This window comes from Zonotrichia leucophrys, chromosome 8, assembly GCF_028769735.1.
Source record: "Zonotrichia leucophrys gambelii isolate GWCS_2022_RI chromosome 8, RI_Zleu_2.0, whole genome shotgun sequence".
Lineage (NCBI taxonomy): Eukaryota > Metazoa > Chordata > Aves > Passeriformes > Passerellidae > Zonotrichia > Zonotrichia leucophrys.
Window position 1 is genome coordinate 29,775,301 of NC_088178.1, and position 19,099 is coordinate 29,794,399.

Genomic DNA, 19,099 nt, shown 5'->3' on the forward strand with positions numbered 1-19,099 from the left:
GCCGTCCCCGGCCCCGGTTCGGGTCCCGCCCCCGCCCCGTGTCACCGAACCGGCGCTGCCCGCGCCCGCCGCGCCAGCGCCCCGCCCGCCGCTCGGCCTTCCCGCGGGGCTGCGGCGCCTCCCTCGCGGGGGATTCACCCCTGAGTCAGCAAAGTCGCGCCCGCCGGCTCTTTCGGCACCGCCCGCGGGGACCGTGTGAGGGTCGGGGATGCGGCTCCTGGGCGGAGGCGCCGGGCGCGCGTGAGCCGCGGCTCTGCAGGGGCACGGCCGAGGCCGCGGTGTCCTCGCTGTGACACGGCCGCGATGCCCGACGGGCGCGCCGGGCGCTGCCCCGCGCCGGCCCGGGGACAGCGCTGAGCCGGGCAGGTGAGGCACCGGGGCTGCCCGGAGGACACGGTGAACGACCGCCGGGTCCGCATCTTTGTTCTGTTTATTCGGGGTGGTGTTACGGGTGTTGTGTGTAACCTGGAGCTGTTATTGTGTCTCTCAAAAGCCTCACGCCCAGCAAGAGCCCCCGTTCCCCGAGGACCCCCCGTTCGCCTCACGGCCGATGAGACTCCCCCCGCGCCTCTGCGGCTCTCCGCGTGAGTACGGCGGCCGCGGCCGGGCTGGGAAGGGGGAGCGGGGCGAGGATGCCGAGGCGGTGGCGGTGGCGGCGGCGGGCGGGGCCGGGGGCACTCGGGGGCCGTGAGGGGCCGCGGTGAGCGGGAGCTTCAGCACCGAGCACCGGCCGGGGCGGGGCCCGAGCATTGAATGAGCTCGGAGGGGGCGTGGCCTCCCCGTGATTGCCAGGCGAGGGGCGGGGCTTGTTCCTCGGTGACACGTGAGGGGGCGCGGCTTGTGCCTAATGACATATATGGGCATGAGGGGGCCGCGGCGGCCGCGCCTCGGCCGGCTGGGGGCGTGGCCTTGCGGTTTGAGTGACAGGCGGGGCCTGTGGCGTCGTGACAAACGGGGGGCGTGGCCTGTGCGCTGAGCGGCAGGCGGTGGGGAGCGGTGTGTGCTTTGATTGACGTGTAAGGAGGTGGCCTTAGACTTTGAGTGACAGATGCAGCCTTGCCTGTGCGTTGCGTGACAGGCGAGGGCGTGGCCAATCCCCCCAAGTGACAGGAAGGGGGCGCGTCCTCCGCCCTGACTGACAGGTTGAACAGCGCTATATTACATACGAGTGGGCGTGCCCTCCCGTTGACTGACAGGCGAGGATGGGCGTGGCCTCCCCTGACTGACAGCCGCCGCACGCGCCCTGCCCGCTTCCCGCGGTGCGCGGTGACGTCGTGCGTAACGTGGCCACGCCCCTCCCGCCCCGCCGCCGCTCCCGGTCCCGTCCCCGCTGCTCCCGCCGCTCCCCCCGGGACCCGGCGGCGCTTGCCGGCGATGTGACCCCTGCCCGGGACTACCAGCGACCATGGCTGAGGTGAGAGCGGCGGGGGCCCGCCCGGGAACTTGTTGCGCGGCGCCGCAAGTTTGTTGCGGGGAGCGGAGGCCCGCGGGCACCGGCGGTCCCGCCCGCTCCCCTCAGGGAGCCGCCCGCTCCCGTTCGGGGCCGTCCCGGGGGCTGAAGGCGCCTGAGGGGAGCGGGCGGGACCGAGCGCGGCGCCTCCCGGTTCTTATAGGACCGCGTATGCTAAACCAGCGCTTTATTTCCTTTAAATATCTTTTTTTTAATCCCTAAAACAAAGGGGAATTGCTTAAAAGGCAGCCCGGGAGAGCTTTCTGGTGGAATTCCCAGGATTTGCGGGGAGTGGGGGGGTTAGTTGGGGATAATGGGAGTTGTGTTGTGGGATGTAAGATGATAATGATAGGGAAATAATGGGGAAATGGGAAAAAAGCCTCTTTATGGCAGGGTTGGGTTGCTGGGGTTGGATTGGCCCGTCCCAGTAGGATCAGCTCTTTCCCTTTTAGGAGGGGACTGATGAATGGATATTCCCTGAAGTTTTCCCCAAATTATCCCCAGATCCCAATCTCGGGCGGTTTGCTGCTCTAAAGTGTTGTCAAATGTGTTGGAAATGGAAATTTGAAAAGTATACTTTGGAAAAGTACAATTCGTGGGACAGGTGTTGCTCCTAGGGCAAGCTGGGAGTGTCCAGATTTTGGATTTTACAGATGGAGCTTCTCCCCTTGAAATTCCTGCATGTATGGGGTTTTCCCCTTAAATTGCTTTCTCTTTCCCTTCCAAACCAAACCTTTAATGGAGCACTCTTCCTGTTGTTGGGACAACACGTCCTGAGCTAATCTTAGAAGTTCTAAGAACCTGCCTGGGTGGTTTTGTATCTCCAGAGGGAATCACAGGTCTGATCCCAAAAATGTGGGGTTTAAACCCACTTGTACAAAGCTGGAGAGACAGTGGTGCCTTTGCTGTGGGGATCAGAGCATTGGGGATGTTTGGCTGGAGTTTTTGTCCATTTTTTCGTGAATTAACCCAAATTTCCTGTGGGGCTGAGCTGGGTCAGTCCCTGCTCGCTGTCCCAGCAGTGCCAGCCCCAGGGCAGGGAGGTCCCAGCGGGATGTGGGGCTGCCCACCTGTGGCTTTTCCCTGTGGATGTGGTTCCTGTGGCTGAGATCCCAATTCTGCACTCGGGGGGTTCATCTTGGCCTTTTTGGAGGTGAATCCCTTATTCTTTTGGGGCAGGGGCAGCGTTTGGTCCGCCTGTGGGTGAGTTCATCCCCAGGCAACTGTTGCATCTGCATGGGGAAACAGTAATAATTTTAAAAAGTTGATACCTGGAGTGATTTAAGGTCCTGGATACAGTTTCCAGCTCGGTTTGTGTCCCTGCCTCTGGCAGATGGTATTTAGGGTTCCTTCCTGCCCCAAGCATGCCAGGATTTCATGAATTTAGGAAACCCACAGGGAGCAGAGTGGGAATTCTCCTTAGCATGGCATTTCCTCATAGCTCTGGTGGCAGCCAGCGGCCTGCAGGAGCTGCAGATCACCAAAGTATGGATGGGAAGGTGGCAGGCTGATGGTTCTTGCCCTGTTTGCCATCCTTTGTGCCAGTGGCAGACATTGTGCTGCTTTTTGAGGGTGCACAGAGCTCGTCCTGCCCTCAGGAACAATCCTAGAAGCTTGTGATTCTGAGGATCAGCCCTCCAAGCCCAGTGTGGCTCTGGAACTTGTTGGGTTGCACAGGAAGGCCCTTCAGAAAGCAGGGCTGGAGGCCAGAAAGTGAAACTAAATTCACCAAAAGTGCTGCTTCACTTTTGCAGAAGCGATTTGAATACAGGACAGACAAAGAGAAAAAAAAAAAAGATTTTGAATATATATTAAATTTGGGATTAATAACCTGTGTTAGGGATCCTTTTACATGATTCCTCATACTCCAACGTGTCAGAAGTTTGTTCCAGGCATGAACTGGAAGGAAAATATCTCTAACTTAAGATCAGCTGAAGCTTTGTGGCTGTTCCAGTATCCTGCATTAAGCTGCTTACAGGGTGGTTTTGGTGGAGGGAATGCTGATACACACAGATTTTCTCCAAAATAAGTATTTTAATGCCTCCTAAGAAGAAAAGGTTGGTGCTGAAAAGCTTGATTAGCAGCTGAAAGAGAATGGGTTTTGTAAATTCAGCCTTTATAGTGGTGGAGTGAAATGGAAGTGAGAGAATGAGATCTTCTGATCCCCACTGGAAGAGCTGGGCTCAGGCTTTTGTGCTGAGCAGAGGCAGCTCAGTACCTGCTGTCATTTCCAGGAGTGCCAATCCCTGCTGTTCCTGGTGTTCCATGAGGGGATGCACCAGCCAGGTTCCTGCAGGATATCCTTGCCAGGATACCGAGCGTGCAAAAATAAAGGGAACCAGAGGGGGGTTTGGGTTTTTGTTGTCCTTCAGTGAATTAGGGGTGGGAGAGAGGGTGGCCATGTGTGGTCAGAGGTGAGTGGGAGCACTGGGGACTAAATATCCCTGATTTTTGGCTGGCATAGCTTGGAATTTCCTGCAGGCTGGTTTAGCTCTGGGTTGAGGGGGCTGACAGGTCCTGAAAGGGGAGATCCTGCTCCTCCTGCTGCCTTTGTGTCCTGGCCCTGAGCTTCCATGGGCTGATCCATCTTGCTGAGAACCTCAGGGCAGGCAGGGAGAGATCCCACAGGAGCAGCCCTGGCACCTGCAGGTCCCCAGGAGGGTCAGGGGACACCTCGTGCCAGGAGGGCACAGCCAGGGGGTGAGGCTGGGAACAGGGACAGGAGCAGAGGGAACGGCCCCAGGCTGGGCCAGGGCAGCTCAGGGCGGATTTTGGGAATATTCCTCCATGGAAAGGTTCCCAGCCCTGGCAGGGCTGAGTGCCCGTCCCTGCAGGGATTGCAGCCCCTGTGGATGTGGCACCTGGGGACATGGCAGTGCTTGCAATGGATGGGCTTGGGGATGTTTTCCAACCCAGAGGATTCCATGGTTCCCTTCCCGTGACTGATGCTGGGACATAATTCCTGTTTCTCCCAAAGCTCCAGCAGGCAGCTGAGCAGCTCCGTGTGGTTCTCACCCTGAACCTCTGAGGTTCCTCAATTCTCTGACTTGCTGAAATAAAAACTAAAGTTTTACTTCTGCAGAGGGAATTTCTGAGGGGATAAAAACCTGGACTGGCATTTGATGGTGTTGGGAAAGGATGGGAAGGAGCAGGAGCTCTCCTCTGGTGTCAGTGGACAGTTAAATGTCTCAACCTAATTTCTCTGAGTGCACTTCAATGTTTTTAAATTTCTGAAAGTTTAGTTGTGTTCAACCAAAAAATCAGTTTATTAGCATGGTGTGCTTTAAGAAGTCATCTATAAATCCCTATTGTCTGGAAAATTTTCCCTTTTCCTCAACGTTCTGCTTCTTTCAGCTGAAGAATTTTAAACTTTGAGAATGTCACTGAATTCTGTTTTCATACTTTGAGCATTACTTTCTGATTTCTGTTTTGGAACAGCTTCAGTGCTGAAGGAATACGTGACCTGCTAACTGTTCTGAGTAACCTTTTCACTTTCTTGGTGTTTTTGTTGAACTAAGGTGTAGTAGGAAGTTCACACAGTCACTGATGTGTTTGCTGATTGTGCTGTTTGAACAGTCAGGGTTTTTGAGGAGCTCCTGGATACAGAACAAGGTTAAAATAGCTTAAATCCACTTTTCCTACTGATCTAAATCCCCATTAAAATCAGGCATTGACAGCAGTCAATCATATTTTTCCTGGTTTGATCTCAGCTGTAACTAATTGGGGGTTTTGTGTCATTTTGAGCAGAGTTTGTGGAATACTGCACTGAGGTAGCAGTGAACCTAAAGGAGAGCTGGGAATTCTGGATTTTTCCTTCCTTGGTGAGGGAATAACCCCCAGAGTGGCTGTTGTAGGCACTGCTTGGATTCCCTCAAGGGAATTGCAGGGATACAGTGGCACTCTGCATTTCTAATCTTAAAAAGAGGGTGGCCCTTGAGTTCTTTTGTCGTAGTAGAAGAGTTTTGAGGATATTTTCCACATGTGATCAAACAGTGATGTTTGTGGGCATCCAGTCAGGACTTCAAGTCCTTCCTGACGCAGCAGAGGGATTTAGGCAGAGGCTGGAATTGTTGGAAAGTTGTTTCTTTTTGAGCCTTTTCCTGGCCAGAAGCCCCAGGCTGCATTAATATTTCCCTCCTAATCCATTCACGTCACAAATTGTCCATAGGAATGTTTCCTTCTGCTGCCTGGCATATGACTGGGGCTGGTTGCTTCTGGGATTCTATAGCAGGATCCAATCACTCCATAAAATCCCAGGTTTCTTAGCACAATATTTTAGATTATTACAGGAAGTTAAGGTGAAAATGAATAGGAGATGGGGAAGTGTGGAACTGTGTCCTTCAGGCAGGGCGGGTGGAGTTGTGATTGTGATTCCAGAATTCTCTTGGAATGGGAAGCTCTCCTGGGGAAGCTGCAGGGGATTCATCTCCTGTCCCTCCACAGCTTCCTCAGCCTGGAGCAGAGCACTTCCCTGAGGGCAGGCCCTTGGGAAATGCCTGCCTGGGTTCTGGGTGGCACCTTGGGCAGAAGGCATCGGCAGCGCCCTGCAGTGCCCTGTCCCCTGTGTGCCCCAGCACCAGGGGCTGCAGGGGTTCCAGCTGGGATGGAGCCCATCCTTCAGTGCAGGGATCCAGGGGCAGCAGCTGCTGGCCTGGCACTCTGGTGTCCCTGTCACCTCTCTGCCCTGCCCTGTCCCTGCCAGGGCCTGGAGGGGCTCCAGGAGAGCTGCAGAGGGACTGGGACATGGGATGGAGGGACAGCACACAGGGAATGGCTGGAAGCTGAAAGAAGGTGGATTTAGGTAATATTGGGAAGGAATTCTGGCTGTGAGGGTGTGTAGTAAACCCCTCAGGTTTAGCCAGGGCCCCTTGGAGAACAGAATGCTGACACAGCGGCAAAGAAGTTTCCTGTCTCCAGGGACATCCGCCTTGTACCTTATCCCTATAGCCATGGAAGGCAATATTGTGTTAAACCCTACCATTGGTCACTTATGGTCACTCTAACACCTTTGCCATTGGTCAGGATTGGATCCAGGCCAAGGGTATAACAGTAGCACACTGTACCCCTACTAACTGGGAAGAAGAAGAGCTGAGACCCTTCACGGACCCTACAATAAAGCCACACTCGTGGAACAGCCAGCGCCTTCTGCTTCTCCTCTCTCTGCCGTCTGCTGGAGCCTTAGGCCAAGGGAAAAGCTACCCAGCAAGCAAAGCTGAAATCACAAGAGCTGCCTGATCACTAAGAGCTGAATATCTCCCTGCTTGCTAGGGGCTGACCCACGGCCTTGGTCTGAGAGCGAGCTGGCTTCTGGCACCCAGTGCCCTTGGGGACTGAGCTCTGGAGCTGGAACAGCTGGCATAGGATACGACCAAGCAAGGCTCATTTAAGGGTGGGCAGCCCTGGCACAGGTGCCCAGATTTGCTGTGGCTGCCCCTGGATCCCTGCAGTGCCCAGGGCCGGGTTGGACACCCTGGGACAGTGGGAGTGTCCCTGCCATGGCTGGCTGGGTTTAAGCTCTCCTCTCCAGGCTGAACACGCACAGCTCTCTCAGGGATCTCAGAACTCAGCAGTGTGGGATGATTTGGGGTGGGAGGCAGCTCTGGAAGTCTCTGGTGGGACCTTCTCTGCTCTCAGGGCTGTCTCCAGCCTGGTCTTGAAAACTTCCAGAGAAAAACATTGGGAAAAGTCCTGTGGATACAGGGGTCAAGCTTCAGAGGGAAATGGCCAAGACAGCTTTGCTGAGGGAGAAGCTGCAAGGCTTTGAGAGTCACTTTTGGGATCTGGGAGTTCAAACACTGCTCTGGATCCTTGTCTTGTGGAAGGACAGGAATTTAAAAAAGTGAAAATCCATGGATGTAAAGGCTTCCATTTGAGGGATGTCACTGCGGTTTGGGCTGTGCAAATGTTCACATGTAGGACTGGAAAAGAGGACCAGAAGTGGTTTTCCTTTTTCCTCGCTTCAATGTTGCTATTTTCTCCCCAAGATAAAAATGTGACCTTTTAAAAAAAATTTAACACAAGTTAATTTGCAACACAACACACAGAGAGGGGCAGGCTGGGACTGTAGCCTTCCTCTTATGGAAAAGGACACATTCCCTCTGGAATAAAAGGTGTTTTTCCCTATTTTACCCAGTTCTTTTCTGCGGGCCCAACTCACAGGTGAATTTATTAACTTTGGGATATTTTGCTGTTGCATTGTTCAAGACCTGAACAAATTGATGGGCTTGTCAGGCATATTGCTATCAATATAAAGAGAATTTAATTCTAGATTTTAACTGTTTTATGTAACACTTCAGGAGCTATTAAAGATAACTGAGTCAATTTGGACAGGATGTGTATTTGTCTTGTAGACACTGCAGATTATTCTGCAAATTTTAAGATGTTTCATTATTAATCAGTTCTGTTAAACAGTGTGAAAGGTGTTAGCAGAGACAAGAGTTTTGTGGGTAGGAGTGAAACTGTGCAGTGTCTGTCCCTTCTGTTCAGGTGGTTTTGCTGTAGGGGAAAGAGAGAAAGCTCAGTGCATCCCCTGGAGTATCCCAGTGCATCCCCTGGAGTATCCCAGTGCATCCTCCCTGGAGTATCCCAGAGTATCCCAGTGCAGTCACAGGTGTCTGAGGGACACTGGCCAGCTTCAGTCCACCTATTCCATATCCACCTATTCCATATCCATGCCTGGGGAATGGATTGGATGGGATCTGTCCCATCTATCCCATATCCAGGGAATGGATTGGATGGGATCTGTCCCATCTATCCCATATGCAGGGAATGGATTGGATGGGATCTGTCCCATCTATCCCATATCCAGGGAATGGACTGGATGGGATCTGTCCCATATGCAGGGAATGGACTGGATGGGATCTGTCCCATATGCAGGGAATGGATTGGATGGGATCTGTCCCATCTATCCCATATGCAGGGAATGGATTGGATGGGATCTGTCCTATCTATTCCATATCCAGGGAATGGACTGGATGGGATCTGTCCCATATCCAGGGAATGGATTGGATGGGATCTGTCCCATATCCAGGGAATGGATTGGATGGGATCTGTCCCATCTATCCCATATCCAGGGAATGGACTGGATGGGATCTGTCCCATCTATTCCATATCCAGGGAATGGATGGGATCTGTCCCATATCCAGGGAATGGACTGGATGGGATCTGTCCATATCCAGGAATGGACTGGATGGGATCTGTCCCATATCCAGGGAATGGATTGGATGGGATCTGTCCCATATGCAGGGAATGGACTGGATGGGATCTGTCCCATCTATCCCATATGCAGGGAATGGACTGGATGGGATCTGTCCCATCTATCCCATATGCAGGGAATGGACTGGATGGGATCTGTCCCATCTATCCCATATGCAGGGAATGGATTGGATGGGATCTGTCCCATCTATCCCATATGCAGGGAATGGATTGGATGGGATCTGTCCCATATGCAGGGAATGGATTGGATGGGATCTGTCCCATCTATCCCATATCCAGGGAATGGATTGGATGGGATCTGTCCCATCTATCCCATATCCAGGGAATGGATTGGATGGGATCTGTCCCATATCCAGGGAATGGATTGGATGGGATCTGTCCCATATGCAGGGAATGGACTGGATGGGATCTGTCCTATCTATTCCATGAATGGATTGGATGGGATCTGTCCTATCTATCCCATATCCACACCTGAGGAATGTGTTGGATGGGATCTGTCCCATCCATCCCATGTCCTGTTGGATACATCCTGGGAACGCACTGGATGTGATCTGGCTGGTTGTTGCTGCCAGTCCCCTAACCTTGGGAAGTCCTGTCTTTCCTGGGATCCCTGAAAATACCCTGGAGTCCAGCAGTGACATTCCAGCAGTGCTGGTGCTTTGGGGCTCAGTGTCGCTCCTTTCCCTCTTTGCCTGGGGTTTGTTCCTGCAGCCCCCCGAGCTGGGCTCCCTCCAGGCCTGGAGCATTGACAGGGGAGTCCTTGCTCACTGGAGATCTGCTCAGTGGCCATGAGGTAGGAGTTCTGGGTGACTGTCATTCCTCTGAGCTCACAGCAGGCTGCTCACTGTCACCTTTGCTGATGTTACCTTCCAGAACAATTGCAGTGTGCATTGCCTGTGGATTGTCACTATCCCTGATTTTTCTTGTATTTTTCTCTCCCGGGCCTTGGATCCCAATATGCTTTGATAGGTGGCAGCTCCTTGTTCCCATGAGTGCCCTTGAGGCAAAAAGTGCTCTGTGCTTCCCTGGGAATGGCTGGGCAGGAAATGAAGATCCACTGAATGTCACAGAGAAAAAATGTGGGTCTTTGTCGGGGACGAGCCATTTGTTGGTGAGGGGAGACTCAGACACTCAATATGAGTGATGAGCAAATTCCGTTTATTGAAGAGAGCATCAGACACTTTTACAGCGAATAATAAGCTTATGAATATTCTGTAAGCCAAGCAATCTATTGGTTAAACTATGCCATGAACTCTTCCTCATTCCTTAGGAGGGTTCCATGTCTCTTTTCTCATGCCTCTTTCACTGTTTGTTATCCTACCACAGCTAGGCCCAAGGACACTGCTATCTTGCAGGTGCCGGACGTGGAATTAGCCATGGTTTTGTACTTTTCCATTTTCTAGCAGCTAAATTCCCAACAACTGAAGAGCAAGGGTGGCCTTTTCCCAGAATTCCTGTCCCATGGCCGTGCCATCCTTGTGAGTGTGGATCTGGGATGTGACCCTTAGCAGTGCCAGGGAATTGTCATCACTAAATGCCCCCAAAGGCATCTGTTGTGCCCTGGCCAGAGCCACCATCCCTTGGAGGCAGGAATGGGACTGGCCAAGCCTTGCAGGCCTTGTCTTGGAGCATCTCTGCAACCAGAGGCTGCTCCTCACCCTCAGTGCTGCCAGCCTGGCACTGCAGGGTTTGCCAGCTCTCCTTCCCACCTGTCCAGCCCCAGGCTGGTGTTTGCAGCACAGAGGCCAGAGTCAGGGAGAGGCTGCAGAAGTGGTGCCAGTCACCTTGGGGATGGGCTGGCACAGCTGGCACAGCTGGCACTGGAGGGGTGCCAGGGCTCAGGGCTGCTCCTGGCTGCAGCTGGGCATTAATAAAGATGAGCAGGAGTGTGACCCTGCTCAGGGCTGGAAATAGAAGCAGGAAATGCTTGGCAGCTCGTCCCAGGCTGGAGAGGCAGCAATGCAGACAGGAGAGTGCACGGGCAGGGCAGGTGTTTGGGAGAAGGGCACGGAGCCAGAGCTGCTTTGGGGCTGCTGGGGGAGCCACAGCTCCCTGAACTGCCCTGGTCCCTGCTCTGTATCCCCTTTTTCCTTCTGCATCGAGGCCTTTCCCAGAACTTCCCTGCCCAGGCTGCAGCTGAGCTGGGTCGGCCCCCTGGGCATGGAGCAGCCAGAATTGCCATGGATTGTCACCAAAGCAGGCTGGCACTGCTGAGTGATAAACCCTCCTCAACACTCCTGTGTTACAGCCAAAGTTATCCAGGGAAGCAGGGAACCTTTTGGGAAGAGGGTTTTTTGGCAAAGTGAGTGTTCATTTGTGTAAGAGGCTCCCAATAACAACACACTTTAATAATGGCTTTTCCTTCATTCCATGAGGAATGCTCATTGTGGTTGGGGATTCCTTTAAAAAGTGTCCCTGAATTGAAGGAGAACAGGAATTTGTGCTCAGCTTCAAACAGGAATGGTTTCTCTTGGACTGGGGCTCACTGGCAGTGCAATCTGGGATATCCCTGGGCTGGGAAAGGGGGATTTATACCTGGAGTTAGATCACAGCTAAAGCTTTAATAATTTTTAATTGAAGAAGACTTCTAAGATGGTATTTGCAGAATTGATTGTTTCCTAAGGAAAATATTTTATCCCTCAGAATAAATTCTCCTCAGGCCTTTGAATCCAACTCTGTTCCTTGGAGGGCAGAGTCATTGCTGGAATCATTTTTGAAGACCTTTGAAGATCATGGAGTCCAATCCATCAGTGCACGTCCCCAAGTGCCACCTGGGCTGGGACCCTGCAGGTGCTGATTCCAGCCCATGGCAGGAGGAAAAGGGGAGGCTCTCTGTGGGATCTCAGCCCCTCAGCACTGAGGTGTCACCGAGAGCACCCTTGGGGGGCTCGGGAGTCCTGGAATGTTCCAGAAGTGTCTGGTGGCTGGACTTTGATCCTACACAGGAGACGACACCTGTATGAGGACAGGAGGGTTTCACCGGGGTGAATGGTGAAGGGATTGGTTAATTAGAGGGTGAGACACAGGGTTTAGGATTTCTGTACAGGGGGGTTTAGAGAAGTAAGATGGAGGAATTGGGGCGTGTCCTGTCCTTCTTCTTCTTCTTCTTCTCCTCCATCTTCTGTGGTGATGGTGGCACTTTGGGATTGGCCATTACTAAAAGTGCACCCAGCAATAAGAATAAATGGTATTGGGGAAAAATGATAAATATTGTACACGTAACAATGGGTATAAAGATAGGTGACCGCCCGGAGGGCAGGGAGTGTGCTCATGGCTGGCTGCTGAGCAGAGCTCTGTCGGGCCGAGAGAAAATCTTTTAGATAAACAATTAATAAACATAAAAACAGAAAGAAGAACTGAAGCCTCTTCTGTCCTTTGAAACGCCCCAAGGCCACCCCGGGCCTTTCCAGGCCACCCAAACAGCCAAAAACCAAACAGCTCTCCATGGCCTCTCTCCTGGCCTGGAAGATGGAATTCATTTGGGAAATGTAGAGAAATGGTAAAGTCTGACAAATTCACATAGTGTGGATTTGTATGTAAATGCTGAGATAAGAAATGTTGATTTAGAAATGGAATAGGATAGATATTGTAGAGAGAGAAATGGAATTAGAAACAAGTTTTAAAGGGTGGTTTTGTAAAAAAGATGAGATATTTTGGAGAAACAGAGTCATAACTCTGTTTCTCCAAAGATGGATTATAGTAGGATTTATGAGGGGTGATTTCAGATTATTGGTTTTAAGGTATTTTTAATATAGTGTGATGAAAGTTGATAGGTTAAGAAATGTTTATAGTGTATTGTAACTAAGAAATAGTTGGGTCACGCTTTAAGATTTCTCTGCAAATTCATTTCTCACAGTTTCCAACCAAAGATTGCTGCAATAAACTCATTAAGACTTTGTTAATTTGTATTAATGATCGTGTATTGCATTCCATTAATTATGCAGGTTCATCAGACAAGCAAAACACCAAATAAAGACCAGTCCAGGCTGCTGATCCTGATATTCAGCTCCAGACCAGGAGTGCTGGACTCTGGAATTTAAGATAATCTTTGCAAATAAAGACTTTTTTGGGTGTAGTGAGCAGCAAAACTTCCCCTGGTGTTGTGCAAGGATCTGCAAAGCATTTGTGGTGTTTCCCCATTAATGGGAATTTCTGTGGGAGTCCTGAGGGGGACACAGGGATGGGTGGGATTCTGCCAGGGAATTCAGGATTTATATTCTGCATTTTCCTTGTTCTGGACACTTTGGGACTCCATTTATACACTGGGCACTCCCACAGAAAGGAGGCAGACGTGTAAGGGAAATTATTCCCTAAGAAGGTCTCTTATATCAAAAGCTCCTCAAAGTGAGAAGAAAAAAACTTCAAATCAGACAGAATTTTTTCACTTTTAGCTTTTGATATAAAAAACTTCAAATCCGACAGAATTTTTTCACTTTTAGCTTTTGATATAAAAAACTTCAAATCCAACAGAATTTTTTCACTTTTAGCTTTTGATATAAAAAACTTCAAATCTGACAGAATTTTTTCAGTTTTAGCTTTCAATATAAAATAACTTCAAATCAGACAGAATTTTTTCAGTTTTAGCTTTTGATATAAAAATCTTCAAATCCGACAGAATTTTTTCAGTTTTTGCTTTCAATATAAAAAACTTCAGACAGATTTTTTTTTCAGTTTAACTTTTGATATTAAAAACTTCAAATCAGAATTTTTTCAGTTTTAGCTTTCAATATAAAAAACTTCAGACAGATTTTTTTTTCAGTTTAATTTTTGATATAAAAAACTTCAAATCCAACAGAATTTTTTCACTTTTAGCCTGGCACAGGGAAAGCAGGATTTGATGGCAGAATTTGTTTGTGGAGGTTGTAAAGACCAGGGTACCAAATTTTGGGCCAAAGAGGGGCTCTGCTACCTGGATTATTAGGGAATTATTTTCTTTATCTCAAAAGGAATATTTTTTGTTTTTTCCTCACATCTGAGTTAGAGATTCAGATTAAATTGGGTTTTTTCCTTTATTCTGTAAGTTCTTATTATGATTTGGGATTCCTTTAAAAAGTGTGTCTCTGAATTGAAGGAGAACAGGGAATTTGTGCTCGGCTTCCTCTTAATTTATTAAATTATAATTAAATCATTCCTTAATAATTCCTCTTAAACTGAGACTCACTGGCAGTGGAATCTGGGATATCCCTTTTTTGTGGAAAAGGGGATTTATACCTGCAGTTCAATCACAGCTAAAGTGAAAGTAATGTTCACCTTGGTAAATCATTTTATTTATAAACATATAAAATTATTTATAAATTTAATTATTATTTATAGACATTTACTTATAATATTTATAAATTTATTTTAAAATTTATTATTTATAAATCTATTTTTCTGCAGTGAGTTGTTCTCTATCAGCTAAATAATTTTATTTACACAGATTCAACATACCAAAAATAATTTCCTTTTTTTTCTTTTTTTTTTTTTAGCCTTCTGTTGAGTCTTCAAGCCCAGGTAAATATTTTTAATAATTTCCAAGGGTTTGGGCATCCTATGGGTGGAAAACTTTCCAGGAGTTCCTTCAGCTGCATTGTTGTTGCCTCCTGAGGTTTTATTTCTTTCAGAGAAATAATTAATTACTTCATAATTAAATCTTAGAGTCATTCCTCCCTGTCACACCCTCAGTGTGGGGCAAGGCTTGGAAAATGGAATTTAAATTGTCCAGGGAGAAAAGGGAAACATGAACAGGACTGGGATTAAAATTCAGGAGAAAAGGGGGAAAATATGAACAGAATTGGGATTAAAAATCAGGAGAAAAGGGGGGAAAATATGAACAGAATTGGGATTAAAAATCAGGAGAAAAGGGGGAAAATATGAACAGAATTGGGATTAAAAATCAGGAGAAAAGGGGGAAAATATGAACAGAATTGGGATTAAAAATCAGGAGAAAAGGGGGAAAATATGAACAGAATTGGGATTAAAAATCAGGAGAAAAGGGGGAAAATATGAACAGAATTGGGATTAAAAATCAGGAGAAAAGGGGGGAAAATATGAGCAGGACTGGGATTAAGGGAGAATTTTGTGAGTTTTTTTTGTTTTACTTGCTGAGTTTTTAGTTGTGAGTTTTTATTTGTTTTTATTTGATAAGTTTCTATTTGCTGAGTTTTTATTTGTTTTTATTTGTGAGTTTTTATTTGTTTTTATTTGATAAGTTTCTATTTGCTGAGTTTTTATTTGTGAGTTAGCTTTTATTTGCAAGGTTTTATTTGTTTTTATTTGTGAGTTTTTATTTGTGAGTTAGCTTTTATTTGCAAGGTTTTATTTGTTTTTATTTGTGAGTTTTTATTTGTTTTTGTTTAATAAGTTTCTATTTGCTGAGGTTTTATTTGTTTTTATTTGTGAGTTTTTATTTGATAAGTTTCTATTTGCTGAGTTTTTATTTGTGAGTTAGCTTTTATTTGCAAGGTTTTATTTGTTTTTATTTGTGAGTTTTTATTTGTTTTTATTTGTGAGTTTTTATTTGTTTTTATTTGATAAGTTTCTATTTGCTGAGTTTTTATTTGCGAGTTAGCTTTTATTTGCAAGGTTTTATTTGTTTTTATTTGTTTTTATTTGATAAGTTTCTATTTGCTGAGTTTTTATTTGCGAGTTAGCTTTTATTTGCAAGGTTTTATTTCTTTTTATTTGTGAGTTTTTATTTGTGAGTTAGCTTTTATTTGCAAGGTTTTATTTCTTTTTATTTCTGAGTTTTTATTTGTGAGTTAGCTTTTATTTGCAAGGTTTTATTTGCTTTTTATTTGTGGGTTTTTATTTGTTTTTATTTGTGAGTTAGCTTTTATTTGCAAGGTTTTATTTGTTTTTATTTGTGACTTTTTATTTGTTTTTATTTGTGAGTTAGCTTTTATTTGCAAGGTTTTATTTGTTTTTATTTGCAAGGTTTTATTTGTTTTTATTTGTTTTTATTTGATAAGTTTCTATTTGCTGAGTTTTTATTTGTTTTTATTTGTGAGTTTTTATTTGTTTTTATTTGATAAGTTTCTATTTGCTGAGTTTTTATTTGTTTTTAGTTGTGAGTTTTTATTTGTTTTTATTTGATAAGTTTCTATTTGCTGAGTTTTTATTTGTGAGTTAGCTTTTATTTGCAAGGTTTGATTTGTTTTTATTTGTGAGTTGGTTTTTGAGGTTGTATTTGTGAGTTTTTAATGGTGAGTTTTTGGCTCTGCAGAGCTCAGGGCAGGCAGGTTTGTGGTTATTTCAGGCTGAATTTCCCAGAGGGGCTGTGCAGGCGGTTCCTGCTCCTTCCTGCCGGGATCTCCCCACAGGGGGAGTTTCCCTGGGCAGAGCCAGAGGGGCATCACTGGGATTTCTGCTCCCAGCCCTGCTGCCAGCCTGCCCTGCAGGCACAGCTGCAGAGCTGCTGGAGCTGAGCTGCTTCTGGAATGTTCCCCAGGAGGATCAGCAGCCTCTGACGACCATGAGTTCGACCCCTCGGCTGACATGCTGGTGCACGACTTCGACGACGAGCGCACACTAGAGGAGGAGGAGATGATGGAAGGGGAGACAAACTTCAGGTCTGAAATCGAGGATCTCAACAGGGTAGGTGGCTGTCCGGTTATCTCAGCTGTTTGAGGGGCCTGGAAAGGCCCAGGGTGGCCTTGGGGCAGCCGCGTATCGAAGGACGAGAAGAGGCTTCAGTTCTTCTTTCGGTTTTTATGTTTATTAATTGTTTATCTAAAAGATTTTCTTTCAGCCCGACAGAGCTCTGCTCAGCAGCCAGCCATGAGCACACTCCCCTCCCTCCGGGGCAGTCACCTATCTTTATACCCATGGTTACGTGTACAATATTTATCATTTTTCCCCAATACCATTTATTCTCATTGCTGGGTGCACTCTCAGTAATAACCAATCCCAAAGTGCCACCATCACCAAAGAAGATGGAGGAGAAGAAGAAGAAGAAGAAGGACAGGACACGCCCCAATTCCTCCATCTTACTTCTCTAAACCCCCCTGTACAGAAATCCTAAACCCTGTGTCTCACCCTCTAATTAACCAATCCCTTCACCATTCACCCCGGTGAAACCCTCCTATCCTCATACAGGTGTCGTCTCCTGTGTAGGATCAAAGTCCAGCCACCAGACACTTCTGGAACATTCCAGGACTCCCGAGACCCCCAAGGTGGTCTCGGTGGCCCAGCACCTCAGGACTGAGATCCTGAGATCCGACAGGTGGCCTCCAGGAGCCTGTCCGGGTCTGGAGAGACAGGAGTCTGCTAGGGAGGGCAGGAGCCTCCCCTGAAATGGAGAATGTGAACCCCTTCCCTCTGAATTGCTATGAATTTTCAATGAAGGGGCTCTCAGGCAAAAATATGGGAGCAGGAATAATAGTTCTTTACTAGGGAAAGAAATAAAAGGATAAAATAAACAATGCAGTGAACTAAACCAACACTGCCAGAGTCAGAACACACCCTGACACCCTGTGGGTCAGAGTGTTGGCAGCAGTGCCATTGGAATTGTGGCTGCAGAGCTCCTGCAGTGTCAGTGTGGTTCTGCTGGAGCAGGGATCCTGGAGAATCCCATTGGAATTGTGGCTGCAGAACTCCTGCAGTGTCAGGGGTGGTTCTGTTGGAACAGAGATCCTATAGAAATCCCATTGGAATTGTGGCTCAGCCCTCCTGCAGTGTCAGGGGTGGTTCAGCAGGGATCCTGGAGAAATCCAATGGGAATTGTGGCTCAGCCCTCCTGCAGTGTCAGGGCTGGTTCCCTGTAGAAGGGTGGAGGATCCAGGGGCAGAGGCAGCTGCTGTTCCTCTGGGAATCCAGTGCAGAAGCTGTGCTGGTGTTCCAGAATCTCCAGATTCTATCCAGGTAGGAATGTTTAGTTATTGTTCCAGAATCTCCAGATTGTATCCAGGTAGGAATGCTTGGCTGGTGTTCCAGAATCTCCAGATTCTATCCAGGTAGGAATGTTTAGTTATTGTTCCAGAATCTCCAGATTCTATCCAGGTAGGAATGTTTAGTTATTGTTCCAGAATCTCCAGATTATATCCAGGTAGGAATGTTTAGTTGGTGTTCCAGAATCTCCAGATTCTATCCAGGTAGGAATGCTTGGCTGGTGTTCCAGAATCTCAGATTCTATCCAGGTAGGAATGTTTAGTTATTGTTCCAGAATCTCCAGATTATACCCAGGTAGGAATGCTTGGCTGGTGTTCCAGAATCTCCAGATTCTATCCAGGCAGGAATGCTTGGCTGGTGCTCCAGAATCTCCAGATTCTATCCAGGCAGGAATGCTTGGCTGGTGTTCCAGAATCTCCAGATTCTATCCAGGCAGGAATGCTTGGCTGGTGTTCCAGAATCTCCAGATTATATCCAGGCAGGAATGCTTGGCTGGTGTTCCAGAATCTCAGATTATATCCAGGCAGGAATGCTTGGCTGGTGTTCCAGAATCTCCAGATTCTATCTAGGTAGGAATGTTTAGTTATTGTTCCAGAATCTCCAGATTATATCCAGGTAGGAATGCTTGGCTGGTGTTCCAGAATCTCCAGATTCTATCCAGGTAGGAATGCTTGGCTGGTGTTCCAGAATCTCCAGATTCTATCCAGGCAGGAATGCTTGGCTGGTGTTCCAGAATCTCCAGATTATATCCAGGCAGGAATGCTTGGCTGGTGTTCCAGAATCTCAGATTCTATCCAGGTAGGAATGCTTGGCTGTTGTTCCAGATTTTCCAGATTCTATCCAGGTAGGAATGCTTGGCTGGTGTTCCAGAATCTCCAGATTATATCCAGGTAGGAATGCTTGGCTGGTGTTCCAGAATCTCCAGATTATATCCAGGCAGGAATGCTTGGCTGGTGTTCCAGAATCCCCAGATTGTATCCAGGCAGGAATGCTTGGCTGGTGTTCCAGAATCTCCAGATTCTATCCAGGCAGGAATGCTTGGCTGGTGTTCCAGAATCTCCAGATTATATCCAGGTAGGAATGTTTAGTTATTGTTCCAGAATCTCCAGATTCTATCCAGGTAGGAATGCTTGGCTGGTGCTCCAGAATCTCCAGATTATATCCAGGTAGCAATGCTTGGCTGGTGTTCCAGAATCTCCAGGTTATATCCAGGTAGGGATGTTTAGTTATTGTTCCAGAATCTCCAGATTCTATCCAGGCAGGAATGCTTGGCTGGTGTTCCAGAATCTCCAGATTATATCCAGGCAGGAATGCTTGGCTGGTGTTCCAGAATCTCCAGATTATATCCAGGCAGGAATGCTTGGCTGGTGTTCCAGAATCTCCAGGTTATATCCAGGTAGGAATGCTTGGCTGGTGTTCCAGAATCCCCAGATTGTATCCAGGCAGGAATGCTTGGCTGGTGTTCCAGAATCTCCAGATTCTATCCAGGTAGGAATGTTTAGTTATTGTTCCAGAATCTCCAGATTATATCCAGGTAGGAATGTTTAGTTATTGTTCCAGAATCTC

General features: G+C 47.7%; 1 protein-coding gene across 4 annotated transcripts in view; it reads left to right on the top strand.

Moving 5' to 3' along the window:
- The first annotated feature begins 20 nt into the window (after positions 1 to 20).
- MIER1 (MIER1 transcriptional regulator) overlaps positions 21 to 19,099 on the top strand; it is a 47,480-nt gene continuing 28,401 nt past the window's right edge. For 2 of the 4 annotated variants that reach the window (XM_064719751.1, XM_064719752.1), the window contains exons 1-3: positions 1,224 to 1,414; positions 14,134 to 14,158; positions 16,095 to 16,240. In XM_064719751.1, coding sequence (XP_064575821.1) covers positions 1,406 to 1,414; positions 14,134 to 14,158; positions 16,095 to 16,240 — 180 coding nt within the window. In that variant the 5' untranslated portion in view covers positions 1,224 to 1,405. Of the gene's footprint in view, positions 367 to 493; positions 585 to 1,223; positions 1,415 to 14,133; positions 14,159 to 16,094; positions 16,241 to 19,099 lie in introns of those variants that run through there. The other 2 variants (XM_064719754.1, XM_064719750.1) reach the window with 2 other exon arrangements.